Source organism: Lolium perenne, chromosome 2 (assembly GCF_019359855.2).
Source record: "Lolium perenne isolate Kyuss_39 chromosome 2, Kyuss_2.0, whole genome shotgun sequence".
Lineage (NCBI taxonomy): Eukaryota > Viridiplantae > Streptophyta > Magnoliopsida > Poales > Poaceae > Lolium > Lolium perenne.
Window position 1 is genome coordinate 265545110 of NC_067245.2, and position 16829 is coordinate 265561938.

At 52.4% G+C, this 16829-nt stretch overlaps 1 protein-coding gene across 1 annotated transcript; it reads left to right on the plus strand.

Moving 5' to 3' along the window:
- Nucleotides 1-3399: 3399 nt before the first annotated feature.
- LOC127335859 (zinc finger protein ZAT9) lies at nt 3400-4930 on the plus strand. Its single transcript, XM_051362593.2, has one exon. The coding sequence runs from the start codon at nt 3410-3412 to the stop codon at nt 4538-4540; it is 1131 nt and encodes a 376-aa protein (XP_051218553.1). The 5' UTR covers nt 3400-3409; the 3' UTR covers nt 4541-4930.
- Nucleotides 4931-16829: the final 11899 nt, after the last annotated feature.

The following is a 16829-nucleotide window of genomic DNA, read 5'->3' on the forward strand; positions in this document are numbered from 1 at the left end:
GGCTTCTCTGGAACTTTTTCCGTATCGTGGCTCTCGGTAATAGGGTTTTCGCGACGGAGAGTTTAAGTAGGCGGAAGGGCAGGGTCGGTAGAGGCAGAGGGCCCCACCCTGGCTGCGCGGCCCTGTGGTCTGGGCGCCTCGTCGCCCCACCTCGTATGCTCTTCGGTCTTCTGGAAGCTCCGTGGAAAAATAAGACCCTGGGCATTGATTTCGTCTAATTCCGAGAATATTTCCTTTGTAGGATTTCTGAAACCAAAAACAGCAGAAAACAACAACTGGCTCTTTGGCATCTCGTTAATAGGTTAGTGCCGGAAAATGCATATAAATGATATAAAGTGTGTATAAAACATGTGAGTATTGTCATAAAACTAGCATGAAACATAAGAAATTATGGATACGTTTGAGACGTATCACTGGTCATGGAAGAAATGTCTGTTTGCTTGGCAAGGTATATACAAAGGGCGTCATGAATATTGCAGTGTGGTGCTCGAACCTGTGGCAGATTCTGACCTGTGGATTTGGCATTCTTTCTTTGCCATGGCAGGATCACACAATGACATCAACGTGTTGCAGTAGTCTCCGATGTTCAGAAGACTAGTGGAAGGGCATGCTCCACCATGCAACTATGAGATCAATGGCCACCAATATGCCAAAGGCTATTATCTAGTCGATGGTATATATTCAAAATGGGCCACTTTTGTCAAAACAATCTCGGCTCCATCAGGTCAGAAGAATTCCCACTTTGCTGCGTGACAGGAGGCTTGCAGGAAGGATGTCGAGCGGGCATTTGGTGTGCTTCAAGCTCAATTTGCAATTGTCCGGTACCCTGCTCTAAGCTGGTCACACAGCCAAATGTGGGAGGTGATGCAGACTTGTGTGATCATGCACAACATGATCATCGAGGATGACCGCAAGAATCATGCCAGGACACATGTTGGTCCCTCTGAGTGTCAGGACCATCTTGCGGAGGTTGATCATGAGTTGCATGTAGATTTTGCTGATTTCCTCGTCATGCACGCAGAGATCCGTGACAGCAATGTTCACGATCAACTTCAAGCTGATCTCGTTGAGCATGTGTGGAGAATCAAAGGATTATCAGCAAATGCCGCGGCACCTTGATCTAGCCTTATTTATTATATTTATTTAGTTGTTTTATTGTTTGTTGTATTTTAATTTCAAAATAATCTCCGCAAATATATTTATTTGTATGCTATATTTAATAAATGGTTGTGTTTTTAAAAACTCTTTAAACAAAAGTTTGGGGGCGGCGTTTGGGGGACGCGGTTGGGGAGCGACGTCCCCCAAACGCGGGACGAACAAAACACGTCCCCAAACGCCCAATCCAGCACCATTTGGGGGAAGGTTTGGGGGACGCGAATGGAGATTCTCTTAGAGCATCTCTAGTAGACCCTGTATGTTGCCCCAATTCATATATAAACAGTTTCTATGCAGTTTTTTGGTTGGAAAAAAAAGGGTGCACTAGACTCCGTATATATTCGCTAAAACTTTAATAAAAAAAAGGGGATCGGTAAACGCTGCCTCCCAACCTGCACAAGAACGGATTCTAGAACTGAACTGGAGGCGATCCTCATATGTGCAAGGCGTTGGCACGAAGGACATTTCCCCTCCCCTTTGTTCCTGTACAGCCGCCGCAAATCCCGCCTGCCCCGCCCGCTCCCAGGGCCCTTCTTGACCTTTCGGCAGCCCTATGGCAAGAGAAAATTGGAGGCCTTCTGAGAAAAAATTTACTCCTCCAATCCATAATAAGTATTGTAGTTATTTTTTAGTCAAATTTGAACTAAAATCACCGTACTTTATATGGATTAGAAGAAGTAGCATTCTTTATTTCAATTTTTTAATTTTTTGTGTAATGGTTCCTTATGACTATCAGTTGATCATTTCTAGAGGACATGAGCCCTTGCTTTTTTCTTCTTTTTCTAGACAAAATATTATAGATGAAATTCTACCACACAAATTTTAAAACTAAGTACTTTTAAATTTTTAGCTGAGGAGGAACAACACCACGATTTATTTCTATTCACAATACGGAAAATACAATAGCAAAAATTTTGAGCACAAAAGTTTTAAGAATCCAACCGTATGAGATGTGAAAAAAGGTCCCAAAAAAAGAATGTCATGCAATCATGCTACATAGAAACTTAGTAGGAAATTCAATTCGGCTCTAGATTTAGATAATCAAATTAAACCAACTCGTTCGCGAGTGCTGGTAGGGGTGCTAGGGGCACCATTGACGCTGTCATGGAGCACTCTTACAACACTGGTGATCCACCTCTGCTGCCCTTGCCCCCGCGGTAGGCTTCGTGGAGGACAACGTTGCTCTAGTCATCCTCTCACTCATCATCATCGACAACGCGATCGTCATCCTAAACGTTGCGGACCATGTCCTTCATCGTCCCCAAGCGCGAGGTGAAGGAGGAGGCGTTGTCCCTTAGCAGGAAGCGGGCCGCACCACCATGTGGAGTTTCGGTTTTACAGGCAGAAGGAGCTAGGGCTCCCAGTGAAGCAGCACGTCGAGGAGTAGTCATGGCCTCATGGGAGAGGGCATGCGCAAGGAGGCATGCGATGTTGCACACCCCTGAAGACCCGGGCGATAGCCCAAGACTGTCGTTAGCCCTCATCAACTCTCAAAATGACCTCCGCGTTATGGAGGTGCAGTTGTCTGTCGGCCTCACCTAGTTGGTGATGGAGTTGGGAAACTACGTCGACCTCAGGGACGATGGTGGTGTCGTCAAGGGCGAGGAACCAGCTATTTAAATCAATTTGTAATCTATAAGGAAATTTAAATAAATCTAAATTTCAATTTTGATTTTAAATATCCTGTTGGGGGCGCGGTCGGGAAGATGCAACCTCATGCACGCAAACTAGTTGGTGCCTCTAATGCCCATCCCGCGCTATTATTGGGTCGGCGCCTCTATATACCAAGCCCAGGCGCGAGTGGAGATGCTCTGGTCCGGTGGTTTTACAAGGAAAACCTTAATTATATTGGGCAAGTCCGGAAAAGGGAAGAATTGACAGCCATGTGCTAGTTAGACACCTTCCAAAGTAATGTTCATAATTTCTGCATTGAGAGTAGGGAGATGCCTCCCATGGAAAACTATGAAGTGGCGTATATGTACAATCATTCCCGTATATGGCAACAAATAATGACTTGATTCTCGTCACCAAAAGAGTAATTCGGTGCAATGCTAGTATACCAAAGAATGTGCAATGGACCACACGCATTGACAGCAAAATCATTAGATTCAGTAGTATATTTCTACCAATAAATACATAAATACATTTGATTCCGCAGGATAATAAGTCCACAATACGGGTCTACTTACTCGGAATACTAGTGGCATACGAGGAGGCCGTCCACAAAACAAGGGGGGCAAAAGGGAAAAATGTGATGGTGGAAGCTTGGCAGTTGCGCTATATTCCAACTTCCCGAGACCCCCACGGAGGCGGCTCCTCCTGGCCCTCCTACTCTCTCGCACACTCCGTTTCCTTCCTCCAAGCTTGTATTTTTAGCTACCTCCAGCCAGCCAGAGACGTCGAGCTCTCCTCCCAGCTCTCGATCGCCATGGCCAAGAACACATGCAAGCTGTGCGCCCGCCGCTTCGCCAGCCCGCGCGCCCTGTCCGGCCACATGCGCTCCCACTCCCTGGCAACCGCCGCCGCCCGGTCGCAGCAGATCTCGTCGGCCTCCTCCTCCGTCGCGGCCGGGGACGACGACAACGACGCCAAGATGGCCGTCCAGGCGTACGTGCTCCGCGAGAAGCCCAAGCGCCGGGTCCGGCTCGGCGAGTCCGACGGCTTCTCAGATCGCGAGAGCGACGCGGAGTACCCGCCGCCGCAATCGCCGGGCGCCAAGAAGCGCAGGGCGCATGCCGGATCGGGCGACGCCGCCGAGCCGGTGAGCTCGGTGTCGGACGCCGCCACGCCCGAGGAGGACGTCGCGCGGTCCCTCATGATGCTCTCCCGCGACACCTGGCCCGTCGCCCCGGCGGCGCCCGCGGCGTGGCCGTACTACTACTACTCCGATGACGACGGGAGCGACGGCGGCGGCGGAGACGCGCGCGCCGTGGCGCGCGCGGCGCCAACGAGGCGCACGGAGTTCCAGTGCCCGGCGTGCAAGAAGGTGTTCCGGTCGTACCAGGCCCTGGGCGGGCACCGCGCCAGCCACGTGCGCGGCGGCCGGGGAGGCTGCTGCGCGCCCCCGCTGAACCCGCCGCCTCGTGCTGTGCCGACCCACCTGCAACCATTGCCGGAATGCGATGGCGGCGGCGGGGGAGAGGAGGGGTCGAGGGCGCCGCACGTGTGCCCCTACTGCTCCCGCGCGTTCCCGTCGGGCAAGGCCCTGGGCGGGCACAAGCGGTCCCAGCTCTGCTCGGCCGCCGCGGTGGCCGCCGCGTCGGGCGCCGACCCCGCGGCCGCGATCGACCTCATCGACCTGAACCTCCCGGTGCGCTGGGACGACGTGGTGGAGCTCTCCGCCGTGTCAGATCCCTTCCTCTCGTCCAAGTCGCCAGGCTCGTGAAAGCAAGACGAGCAGAGCAAGCGATCCGGCCGCCTTTATTTTGCGCTCCTTTCGGTCGAGGAATCGGGCGGGCCTTGGATTAGCGAGAAAGAGGTAGCTGCCGATCAGCCAAAAAGGTAAAGAAGTGGATTAAGAACACAAGAGAAACGTCGTCTTTTGCTTGGGTAGTTTCTTTCTACAGAAGTTGTTGCGTCGATGCTATACAAAACAGCAGCTTGATGTTCGTAGTTCAAGCTCGATTCTCTGGTCTGTCTTTTTGTTTGTTTCATGCTATGGAACATAGTAGCTGCTGCTCTTGTTTCTATTGATCTTGGGCTCTTGGTAGTGTAGCAAGCAAGGAAGGGGGATAAAAATCATGGAAAAGCGGAATTCAGCTAAACCGTTGCTTTCTGTTGCAGTCTCCAGCTGTTGTTGTTCCAACTGTCCATAGTGTGTGACTTTACCATGCAACCAATGCCGCTCACACACACTAATTAGCAGGCACAACTAGTGGTAGTAAGCAACAAAATAGCAGCAAATTAGCAATGCCAATGCTGGGTAATAATGCAAATGCAATGCAGGATCGGCCAAAGCAAGCGTTGGTTCATGCTTGCGGCTTCAGATAAAGCCACCGTGGATGGCTTCTTTTGCTTGGCCCGTAGCTTGGATCGCTTGGTTTATCCCCTCCTCCTCTGCTCCTGCCCACCACCACCTGCATCTGCTGCTGCTGGGAGAAGCAGAAAGCGCTGTACTTTACTCGCCTAGCCCACATTTTGTTCGTTTGCTCCTCCCACATTCTCGTTCGCCCACTGTGCGGTGGGACCCCCACGGCGGTCCGGCACAGAACAAATGCGTCGAACAGTGGTAACCAAATCGCCCATCTCGGCAGCTAGCACAGCGCAACGCTGGTTTTGATCACGATTACTGTACAATCTTGTACGTACTCCAGAATTGGTGGTCTTTTCTTTTGATTTTGTAAGCTGGATTAGATTGAGGGAAAATAGTTTTAGTTTGGAACTTGGATCCGTCTGAGAACAGTTGCGAGGCCTGTGCAGCGGCGGCCGTGAAACGGGCGTCGATTTTGCAGGAGCTGCTCTCCACGTTCGGCGGCGGGCAGTTATGGTGTGGCCCACGCCTCCCGCCCACGTGGCGCCCGTCCTTCTCCCTCGGCTGGTCAGTGGCCACTACTAACTTGGGTTAGTGGCCGATTGGCTCGTGCTGGAATTAGCACGAGGGGAGGGTTAAAGCACGCTTAATCGGGGGTTATTCTTAGTTAATCGCATCTGCTGTGGCTGGGAAGGTGAAGCTGCGGGCGCGCGACACCCGAGGCGGATCACGCGGGCCAACTGCTTGGTCCACACAGCAGCCGCGAGGTGTGAGGTAGGACAAGGGGGTCCCGCCTTGTTCAGCCGCAATAGAGCCGGCTGGGGCTGTTTAACGTGGCGACACGTGGATCCTGGTCAATCGAAAAAATCGAAAAAATTTATTAGGGCATGAACAATGGTTGCTAAGACTCCTCTTATATTACTTCCGTCATGTAATCTAGATATAACAAGAAAATATAATTACAGTGGGTTATTTTTTGGCCTTATCATTGATAATGAGACATCCCTAAAAGAAGTGGTGAGACGGATTGTCCGGCCTATAATACACTCAAGTTCATTTCTCGCCATATTTTCAATACAAATAACACATAGCCATATAGAATAATAATGTTGCAATAATAATATAATGTTAAGTTCGTTGTTACATTCAAATAAATAAACAAATAAACGACAATGTTCACATGCAAATAAAATTCATAATGAAACAAATAAAATTATATGCGATGACTATCATATGATGCCAATGCCTCAAAAAATAACAGTGCACCCCTCGGCAAGGCTCTATACTGACCATGCCATGAGAATGAACGGTTCTTCCGCTCTCCGTGGATGCAATCTATGCTTCCGATAACCATGAAAACCCTCTTACCTCGTTGATCGACAACAACTCTAGGGTTGCAAAGGGGGGGGGGGGGGGGGGAGGGATGCAAATTGGTGTGCTGGGTTTGGTGTGCCTGGCAGGCAGGCCCCGGGTTGAGTAGTGGAGGACGCACATGCAGGCCCCGGGTTGAGTAGTGGAGGACGCACATGCACTCGCTTGCTATCCGCGACGATGTATTCTGAGCCAAAATCTGGGCTACGAATGCGTTGGCACGGATAGGCGGTCAGTTTACATCGGGCCACAGGGTTGTGGTTTACCCCATTTTATTGCCCGCGTGGACGCGGACGGTCACTTTATGTTTGTTATCGCGTCGGCTCGCTGGTGATGCCTTTACTATCTCTGTTTCGATGAATAATGTGCACACGTATTTCAAAAACGAAATTTCACCTAAAAATTTGGACAAAAAAATCTTGATTATTTGCGGCACGTAATTAGTACCACTGGCTTCATATTGAAAAACATTTTTAAACGACGATAATTTTAATTTATACCAACAATCTTTGTATATTATTGGAGGAACTTTTGATCAAAGAAAAACAAGAAAAACGATGCCGTTTATCCATTCAAAATGGAGGGGGTATGGTTTTTTGCAGGGTGAAAAGTATGTCTACTGCTATGAAACCGGATGTAGCAAAGTGGTGTTTGACTGTGGATGGATATGGATTGCCAAGCTTGCTGTCTGGCGTCGTCGTCACCGCACGCAGGATTCCCGTGACCGTGAGTGGAGGCGACTCCGGTAAGCTCGCACCAAGGTTGACGCCTTCCTCGGAGTTCCTCCTAGCTTCGGACCTAGTACGGTGTAGTATACAAAACCTCACGTAGTAGTACTTGGTTGTCATCGCCGCGCGTATACCCACCGAGCCGTTCAGTCCTTCACGGAACGCGTCCCGTACGTGTAGGCAGCCCGTCTCCCTACGCCTAGCGGAACTGGTTGCTGTGATCGCCGAAACGCAGCCACACCGGAGTACAGGACGGACGGTCCATCATCAGGTCACGCGAACAGGTCACCTTGCCTGCCCCACGATCGAACAGGTAGCGCGTGGGTTAACCACCACCCGTGCATTTTTTTTTCAGAACATGGGAAGGCTCCGAAGACCCATCATTACGGAATTGCTAAGTTTCAGCTAGCTGAGACGTAGCTTATGTCTCAGTCACGTGCTTCATCGTTGGATTTTGTTTCTGCTTGAAGATTCGTGTTTACTGCTGTTTGTACTTTGTTTAGTCCGTATCAAAATACACTGATGTAATTCGACTGCGACTGAACGTTTAGACACATCCTAATCTTTACACACATGACCCTTCTTCTTCGGAGAGGATGAACTTGCACTTCAGAGCGCGACCAACTACACCACCCCCGGGGACTACGCCACTTGGGGTGGTATGGGTGGGGAAATACCGCGTCGAAGCTGATGAAGGGACTCCTATGGGCACAAAGGCCTGGACGTTGTATGTGAGATGGCCCCAGGCAGTTACCAATACCAGCTACCATTGCTTGGAGCAGCTGCCTATTGGCCATGATAGTCGGTGTTAAGCTAGCCTAAGGCCTGCGGGAGGCAACCGAGGATCAGCCCTAGAAGACTGATGTAGTCTCCAATCCTTCCCGCTCCGTGGATCCGCAAAGAACAACACCACATAGACATAATGCTCGAAATAGGTGCGGCTTTAAATTACCAAAGCCATCAACCGGTTAGGAATTAAATCGTGGCTCACAACACACACGCGCGGGCATGCGAGCACGCAAGTGCCCACCAAAACCAACAACATAATACAAAAAAAAGCCAAGCTGAAGCGCCAGCTTGATTCAGATTGAGCGAGCCTTGTCTTATGTTGCACTAGAGCGGCCAAGACCGTCTCCACGCCAACCAACCTCTACCGCACCGAAACCGCAACTACGGGGGAACTCGACGACAAGCCAGCAGCCTAGCATAACTTGGGGATCCAAAGGAGAAGGGATCTTGCGGCAACACATCTAAGAAGGTGCATGGCACGAGAACGTTTCATCGTCGTCGCTAGAGACCGAGTTCTTGCAAAGTTTTTACCCAGACCACAAACCACCACCCCCAACGCTCGGGCTAGGTATAGACCAAAAAACACGACATCTTCCAATGGCGTTGGGAATAGGAACACCGACAAAAACTATGGCCTGAAGCCAACCTAGCAAAGGCCCCCAAGGTGTTAGGAAAGCCGACAACAACTGAAGCAAGACCGTGTAGAAGTAGCCAGGCCGTTGTTGCGAGAGGGCTGACACACCAGAGAGATCAAAGGGTAATTCAGAAGACACTAAAATAGAAACTTGCTCGAAGCGAGGCCACCAAGAGTAGCAGTTTGAGTCAGAGGGACGAAGTCCATCAATTTGAACCGGAGGATCATCATTCGTACGCCTTAAACAAGAAAATGACACCCGAAGGTGACACCATCACCGGCGCTAGCCAAAGCCATGTGCAGATTTTGCCGAGATCCAAGCCGATAAAAAATCGGGTCATCGTCGCCACGACATAGAATGGAAGAGTAGAAATCAATGTCCTGCCACCAATCCAAGCTCCACTATGATCTAGCCCCAACTATAATTATGGGCAGGACGAACGCAAGACTTAGTTGGCCAGACCTGGCCAGACGCCACTAGCGACGCTAGAGCGGTAGCACCACGACGACAACACCTTCCCCAGCACGATAACACATGCACCAGCACGACCACGATGGTCGGAGGTAAAATCACAACCGCGCGAGTAGCTGCAACACGAAGCATGTTGCCTTCCCCAACGAGCACGCGTCGTTCGAGGGACCCAATCCTAGAGAGCCAGCAAGGACATCACTCACAACGACACCAAAACTACCAGAAGCCAAACAAACCGACATGGCCGAGTAGGTAGGTCGTCGACTCCACATGAGCACAGACCCCGCACCCGCAAACAACCCACATATCCCTAAGATCACAGCCAGGCTTGCTAGGGCCACATCTAAGGCTCGCATGCACAAATTGACAAATATGATCGCACTACCATGGAGCCTAGCATCACCGGTGGTTAGACGCTCCATCCAGGCACCACTGTCGCGACCGCCCACCTCGCCGCCAAACATGGTGGGAGCCACGATGGCCGACATCGGGATTGGCACCATCCACCGCCGCTAGGTCAAGCCCGTCCCGTCTGTCCTCCCAACACGCGGGGGGAGGGGACCATTGGCGACGGTAGGGGAAGGGACATTGTGGCTACGGAGGTGGGGGCGCCCCTGTCACCCGGGGGGTGTCGACGAGAGCGAGGTTGTTGCTTTTTTTTCGCTATCGTACCTCACACATCAAAGCTCCTCTTCTTCTCCACCACCTCCGTGGCTTGAAAGACGAACTCATCGGTCGGATCTCGAGTGCCTCAACTGATGCCGCCGCCCACCTTCGGCTCCCTCCATCGGATCACTGCAAGCAACCACGAGAACCATCGGAAGCAGGTCGCACCCCACGGCAGCAAGAACCCCATGTACATCAAGCTATTATCCACATGGGTAAAACCTAGAGACATAGGCTTGCCCGCCGGAGATTATACCGGAGCTCTCAAGAGGAGGGAAATAAGAGAGAAAGGGAAGGAGGGAAATTATTGGAGATTCCCATATACCCAACGAGTCGTTCACCCGACCCGTCTACAGCCGGGCGCAGGCACGGAAGTTCCTAGAAAGGGCGGGGCAACTGTAGAACCGACTGTGGGGTCGATGGCCCGTCTCCCTTACACCTGGGCATTCCTCGGGCTGGGTTTCGGGCCAAGCCCGAAAAACCCGAACCTAATTTCCCAGGCCCAAGTCCGGCCTAGCCCGACATTCGGGCTTGCAAATCGGGCCCAAACCTGGCCCGAACTGATAAAAGCCCGGCCCGTCCCGACAAGCGCAGCCCGAACTAGGTTAAAATTCTGTTTTCTTCAAGCCCGAGCCCGACCCGGCCCAACCTTCGGGCTCCAAATTTAGGCCCAATCCCGGCCCAACATGCAAGCCCAGCCTGGCCCGGCCTGGGATTTTCGGGTCGGGCTGTCCGGGCTGGGCTGCCCATGTCTAGCTGTAGTCTCCCTACACGCATAGGGGTACGGGTTTGGTGTGATCGGCAAAACCCAGCTAAGCCAGGCCAACAGGTCGCTGGAACAGGTAGCGCGTGCATTAAGAGCATCTCCAACGGGGCGACCCAAACCGCGCCCGCGCGTCTGTTTGGGTCGAGCCGGACAAAAAATGCGGCCCAACTCGGGGACGCACCGCAAAAGCGGATGGCCGCGGCGTCCGGAACGACGCAAACCCGGCCCAAATCTGGGCCGGGTTTGCGTGGCCGCGGATGGCACACGCCGTCCTCGCGTGTCCGGCTGGTCCGCATGGCTGGCCCACATGTCGGTGCCCCAGTCCTATTAAATGTGGACTGGGGAGGGGGACTGTCCCTATCCAGTCCCCACTATCCACTCCGGCCGCACGCGCGAGCTCGAAGCTTCCGCGCCGCCATGACCCCGAAGCGTGAGTTCGCGCCGTCCGCCAACGACCACGAGGCCGGCAGTAGCCGGCCAGTCGCGCCGCCGGCGTTCTCCATGGGGCCGCCGGCGATGCCCAGACGCGACCGGATCTACGTCACCGTAGCGGTGGCGCAGATGTTCTGGGACGCCGGCGTCCCAATGCCGTGGGGGGACGTGCACCTCCCCCACGGCTGGCACCTGAGCCCAGATCGGGTTCCGGTGTCGCCCATCCCGGCGTCAGGCCGCGCCCGCGTCGCGGAGATCCGGAGGCGCCGCGCGCAGCTGCCGGCGGACCTCCAGGAGGACCCCGCGTACGGCGACGCAAGTCCCAACTGGGACTTGTGGTTCGAGGTGGAGCACGATGCGCGCCGGCACACGTGCTTCACGTCGGCGACGGCGCGGCCTCGCGCGCAGCCGCGCACACCTGCAAGGCGGGCAGGCCGCCGCCCCGGCGGCCTGTACATCGACGAGCCGCAACCCCAGCAGCAGCCCCTGCCGCAGGCCCAGCAGCAGGAGGACGAAGAGGACCCGGAGCTGCAGGCGGCGCTCGCGGCGTCCCGCGAGCAGTGCGACCTCGACGAGCTGGTCAAATGGCCACACCTCGCCGAGACGCTGCGCGTCTCCGCCCTGGCGGAGAAGGCCAGGAAGGCCCAGGAGAACGCCCAGACGGAGGCGTGGGCCTTCCTCGAGATGGCGCGCCGGCAGGAGGAGGACACGCGCCAGGCGGCGCTCCGAGAGGAGGAGGAGCGCCGAGCCGCGCTCCGGGCGGAGGAGGAGGAGCAGCTCCGCAAGGAGTCCGCGCGGAGGGCGCGACTGCGCAGGCCGGCGAGCCCGCCGAACCCGCACTCCGGCTGGGAAAGGGCGCAGTGGTCGCCCTGGCCGGAGTCCCCGCCGCCCTCCGGCGTTTCTAGCCGGAACAGCGCCTCGCCGCCGGGGGGCCTCGTCGTCATCGACGCCGACGACGACGAGTACTACTGGGGGTAGTACTGCCGGCGGCCACCGCCTGCTCGCAAACCCTGGCTAGGTTTTTTTTTTTAGTTTAAAGCCCATATAGGCTTTCTTTTGTGTAAAAATTGCCCAAAATAGGGCTAAGTTTAATTACCAACTAGTTTAAATTTATGTTTTGTTGTTTTTCCTTTTTCATTTTGATTTTAGTTTAAATTTATGTTTTGTTGTTTTTCCTTTTTCATTTTAATTTTTGTTTCATTTATTTCATATGCGCTGCGTCCGCGCGTTGGGCGTAGCGCGCGACCTAAACGGACACGCGGATGCGGGCCACTGTCCGCGTGTCCGGTCGGCCACCCAAACGGCCCAAAACGGACGGTCCAGCGCATGCCGGTTGGAGATGCCCTAACCACCTTCGGTCCATATGTACCTCACTTGTTTGGCTGCTGCATGCCGCTACGACTACGAGAGTAGCTAGGTCCGGACCTCCGTGCGTGCTGCACAGTGCCGCGCCGGCGTTGTTCGTGTGACTGACGCCATGCTTCTCTCTTTCTATTTTCCACCGTACTACCCTGTAGTACCACGGTTCGAGGACCCCGGAAAACCGAGATCGGCCAACAGTGAGAAGTGCCGTACATGCGTGGCCAGCGGAGAAGTCCGTGGAGATCATGGAACGGAATGTGCGTACATTCGACCGTACTATATATCACCACAGGTTGGCCAATAAATAGTTCGACACTGCATGAGGGCATCTCCAGCGGTGCGACGCATTTCGGGCGTCCGAAATATCCGTTTGCGTCGCGCGGCGGACGCTCGACAGACCGTTTTTGTCCGCGCGTCCGTTTGCATCTAGAGGTGGCTCCAGCGGGCCGACGCATTTTCGCGTTTGCATCAATTTATGAAGTTTCCAAACAACAAAATAAGGAAATCAACAAAGTCATAGTTATTACATTTAAAAGTCGACATGAAAATAAGATAGTATTTCTCTACGCATGATCTTCATGGTCAGCCAATGTCCACTGATGCTCAATCAGTTTGCAGCTGTTTGGAGACGTTCTCGTCAGTGACTTCTACATTCTTATGTAGATAGTCCTGCCAAGATAAAGCTCCAGGAAGTGGCGCAACCAGCTCGCCTTGGAAATCCCATTGGTTCTCAACGATCATGTTGTGCATGATCACGCAGCATGTCATCACCTCATGCATGGTCTTTAGCGACCATGTTCTTGCCGGGTGACGGACAATTGCCCACCGAGCTTGGAGCACACCAAATCCGCGCTCCACATCTTTTCTGCAAGCCTCTTGCATCTTGGCAAACCTCCTCGTCTTCTCGGAGTTTGGATTACGGACAGTCTTCACCAATGTGGCCCAGTCAGGGTAGATGCCATCAGCAAGATAATATGGCTTATCATATGCATTTCCATTGATCTCATAGCTCACCCGGGGAGCTTTGTCTTGCATGAGCCGGTTGAAAACCGGTGATCGGTGCAACACATTGATGTCATTGTTGGAACCGGCAATGCCAAAGAATGAATGCCAAATCCATAAATCTTAAGATATGACAGCTTCAAGAATGACAGTTCTTCCCTCCTCATGCCCGTTGTACGCACCCTGCCATCTAAATGGACAGTTTTTCCACTGCCAGTGCATGCAATCTATGCTGCCAATCATTCCTGGGAAGCCTCTAGACTCGTTGATATACAGGAGGCGCCTTGTATCCTCAACAGTTGGCTCCCTACAGTAATACTCTCCGAACACGGCAATCACGGCTCGGCAAAACCTCTACATGGCCTCAAGACAGGTGCCCTCACCCATTCGAAGATACTCATCGAATATATCCGCAACCATTCCATATGAGAGCATGCCAATAGCCGCGGAGCATTTTTGGTAGAAGGTGAAGCCTAACGCACCTGTTGCATCGCGCCTGCATTGGAAGTAGGGGTCGTAGTTTCTGACGCCCCGTACAATGACCAAGAAAAGGTCCCTTGACATCCTGTATCGGCGCCGGAACATTTTTTACGGGAAGATCGGATCGGTGAGGTGGAAGTAGTCCTTGTGGAGGCGGGCCTGCCCTTCAACTCTGTTGCGCGGCAGGTTTATGGAGCGCCCCTTCACAGAGCCCCGGTGTTGCGGCCCCGGGATAGAGGTGAATTCGTGGATCATGGAGGCCACAGTTGTTGCCAAAGTCTGCGTCGACTGATCGGACTCCTCGTCGGAAGAGGATTCGACGACCTCCGCGTGGAACTTGTCCAACATCTGCCACATGTCCATCTGCGTGGGTACAAACTACGGATCAATGGCCGCGCACGATAGCGCCGAAAACATGAGTAAGAAACCTACCGACGTAATTGACCGAACAGGTCGTGGGCGGCGCAACCGGGAGCGTTTCGCCCGAAAACAGCCGGCAGGTACGCGGCGGAGCACGCTCCTGCTCTCCCGCGCGGCAAGAACGGAGTCGACGGCGACTACTGCGGCACTGCAGCCGGACGGCGGCGGGTGGGGTTGGGATGGTGGCGTCGCACTAGGGCAGGAAAGAAGGGGAACAAGAAGCAAATCGAAGCGGTCGATTTCGCTGTCCCTGACATGCGGGACCGGGTAAGAAATGGAGGACACTCCAAGCGACCGCCGAGCGTCCGAGGAGACGCAAACCTGGCGCATATTTGGGCCAGGTTTGCGTCTCCGCGGACTGCCCGGTCACTTTGCGCCGTCCCGCTGGAGCAGGTCCCAGACGCATTTCCGGTCACGGCGGACGAAAACGGTCGCTCAGCGTCCGTTTGCGTCGACACTACTCCATCCGAGCCATAGTACTCCCTCCATCCCAGTTCATAGTACCTGCGTGTACCTCTAGGTTATCAATTTGGCCAACATAATATCATTTGTATAATATAAAAATTATATCATTAGAAAGTAGAACAAGCTTTTTAATGATATATATTTTGTAATACATATGTTGCATTATCATCATCAAATTTACGACCAAGAATATGCGTAAGCCCTCTAAACTGGGAGGAGGAAGTACTTGTAGGTGAAACCAGCGAATAGACAAAGTAAAATACGTCTACATACATCTACATATCATTCACTAACACGTGTATTATGGGTCGGAGGGCTTGCGCCTAGCTCTAAATTATAAATGCCTAATTTAATGGTTGACTTGCTCGCACAGAATTTCTGCATACCACGAGTTTTAAAAGCAGCCCAGAAATTGGCTCTCGAGCAACACTCGATTTGGCCATTTTCCTGTGAACATGCCCTAGCCGATGACTTGCACGCTTTGAAAAGCGCAGGAGATGGGATGTCTCCCTTAATTCCCCACTCCCTCCTACTCTCTGAGGCGCTAGACAAGATCGCTACCGGCAAGACCGACCTCTATGCGGCTCTGAAGGGCGCCTCCTCGGTGTGTTCAAGGCCGCGTGCCACGAGGGCGTCGACCACGGCAACGACATCGAGAACCACCATTCTTCTAGGCGAGGCGACCACGTTGGCGGTGGCCGGGCCTTCCACTACGGTTGTAGGCAAAGCGCTTGCTTTCGCCGGGGCTACCTCCTCGATTAGGAGGGGATTTTCGCTCATGGCGTGGCGCCGGCACCGCTGGCACTGGGGTCTTTGTCCACAGCTGCGAAGGCTTTATTGGAAACTAGGAGGGCCCCTTTGACGACTCCGGCACCCAATTTCTCCAAGGTAAGTCCTCTCACTAGCATATTAGAAAAGTTGTTAGGTTTTTTTAGCAGCGGTTATCACCATGGATTTTGCATCTTCCATGAGCGGCCATAATGCAGATTGGGTGTTTAGTGTAGATGCACGCACATTACATTGTAGATTTGATGTATCAGTGATTAGGATAGGTGATTTCCCATTTTTGGTAAGTTCGATGTGCACAATTCTAATTTGTGCACTCCCTAAATTGGGAAATTTCCCAAGTAGGTGTGCACTCGCACAAATCTTGGCATGATCCTGCCATTGACAATGTTGTTTCCATTGGCACTTACCATGCAATTGGCAATGATCTTGCTATTGCCATGGTCGTGACATTGGTGTTCGCGAGGAACTGACTGGAGATCGTCGACATGTACGATCTCCAGTAAAATCGACACCTCCGAGTTGAAGATCTAGGCCTAGGTCCTCAAGATGAAGATCTACAAGACCAACACCTCTACCGCCATTATTTCCACCTGCCCTGACCACGGCTAGGCGGCGGCCGCCCATGTTTTATATCTCTGTGTTTGTCTAGATGATGTATATATGTAATAGTAGTTAAGTATGTGTTGAACTGATAATGCTATGACTTTTTTGGTGGCCTTTGATTATGGGTTCAACCTTGATGTTTAGAGGCTTGTATGCCCCAGGAACATGTTATCTATTGATCACGGGTGCTGGTGTACACCCTTGACTGTTAGAGAGGTGTTAACATGCTTACTAAATATGCAGTTAACAACCTATGTGCTATACTTATATGTGCTATACTTATATGTGCTATGTCTGATGTGTGTGCCTCCTAATGGCTATGTTCTTGGTGGTGGTAATAAGATAACCCCATTCAAACAAGGTAATGATGACTACAAGTGCACGTGTGTATATATATTGTAGCTAGTTTTAAAAGTAAGAGTATGGAACCACAAAGAGCTATTTCGTTAAGGCCTTTATGTCTCTCGTCACTATCTATCAAACGATACTTATAATCTTCCCCTGAATCCAAGTAAGAGTGTTTTAAAGTGAGTTGTTGTGGTGTGTAAAGTAAAGACTCAAAAGTGAAGTAAACAGAAAAGACAGACACAATGTAAAGGTAGTGAAACTTTAGTAAGGCGAAATGTTCTCGAAAAATGTATGATCCACCTTTAGCATTGTTATTAATTACTCATGATTAGGCGTGGTGGAGACGACGGAGGTCGTGCTCTGGGCGAGGCTGCGGG

Excerpts from the sequence above, each read along its gene's own strand:
- LOC127335859 (XM_051362593.2), top strand. The coding sequence starts at position 3,410 with ATGGTGGAAGCTTGGCAGTTGCGCTATATTCCAACTTCCCGAGACCCC.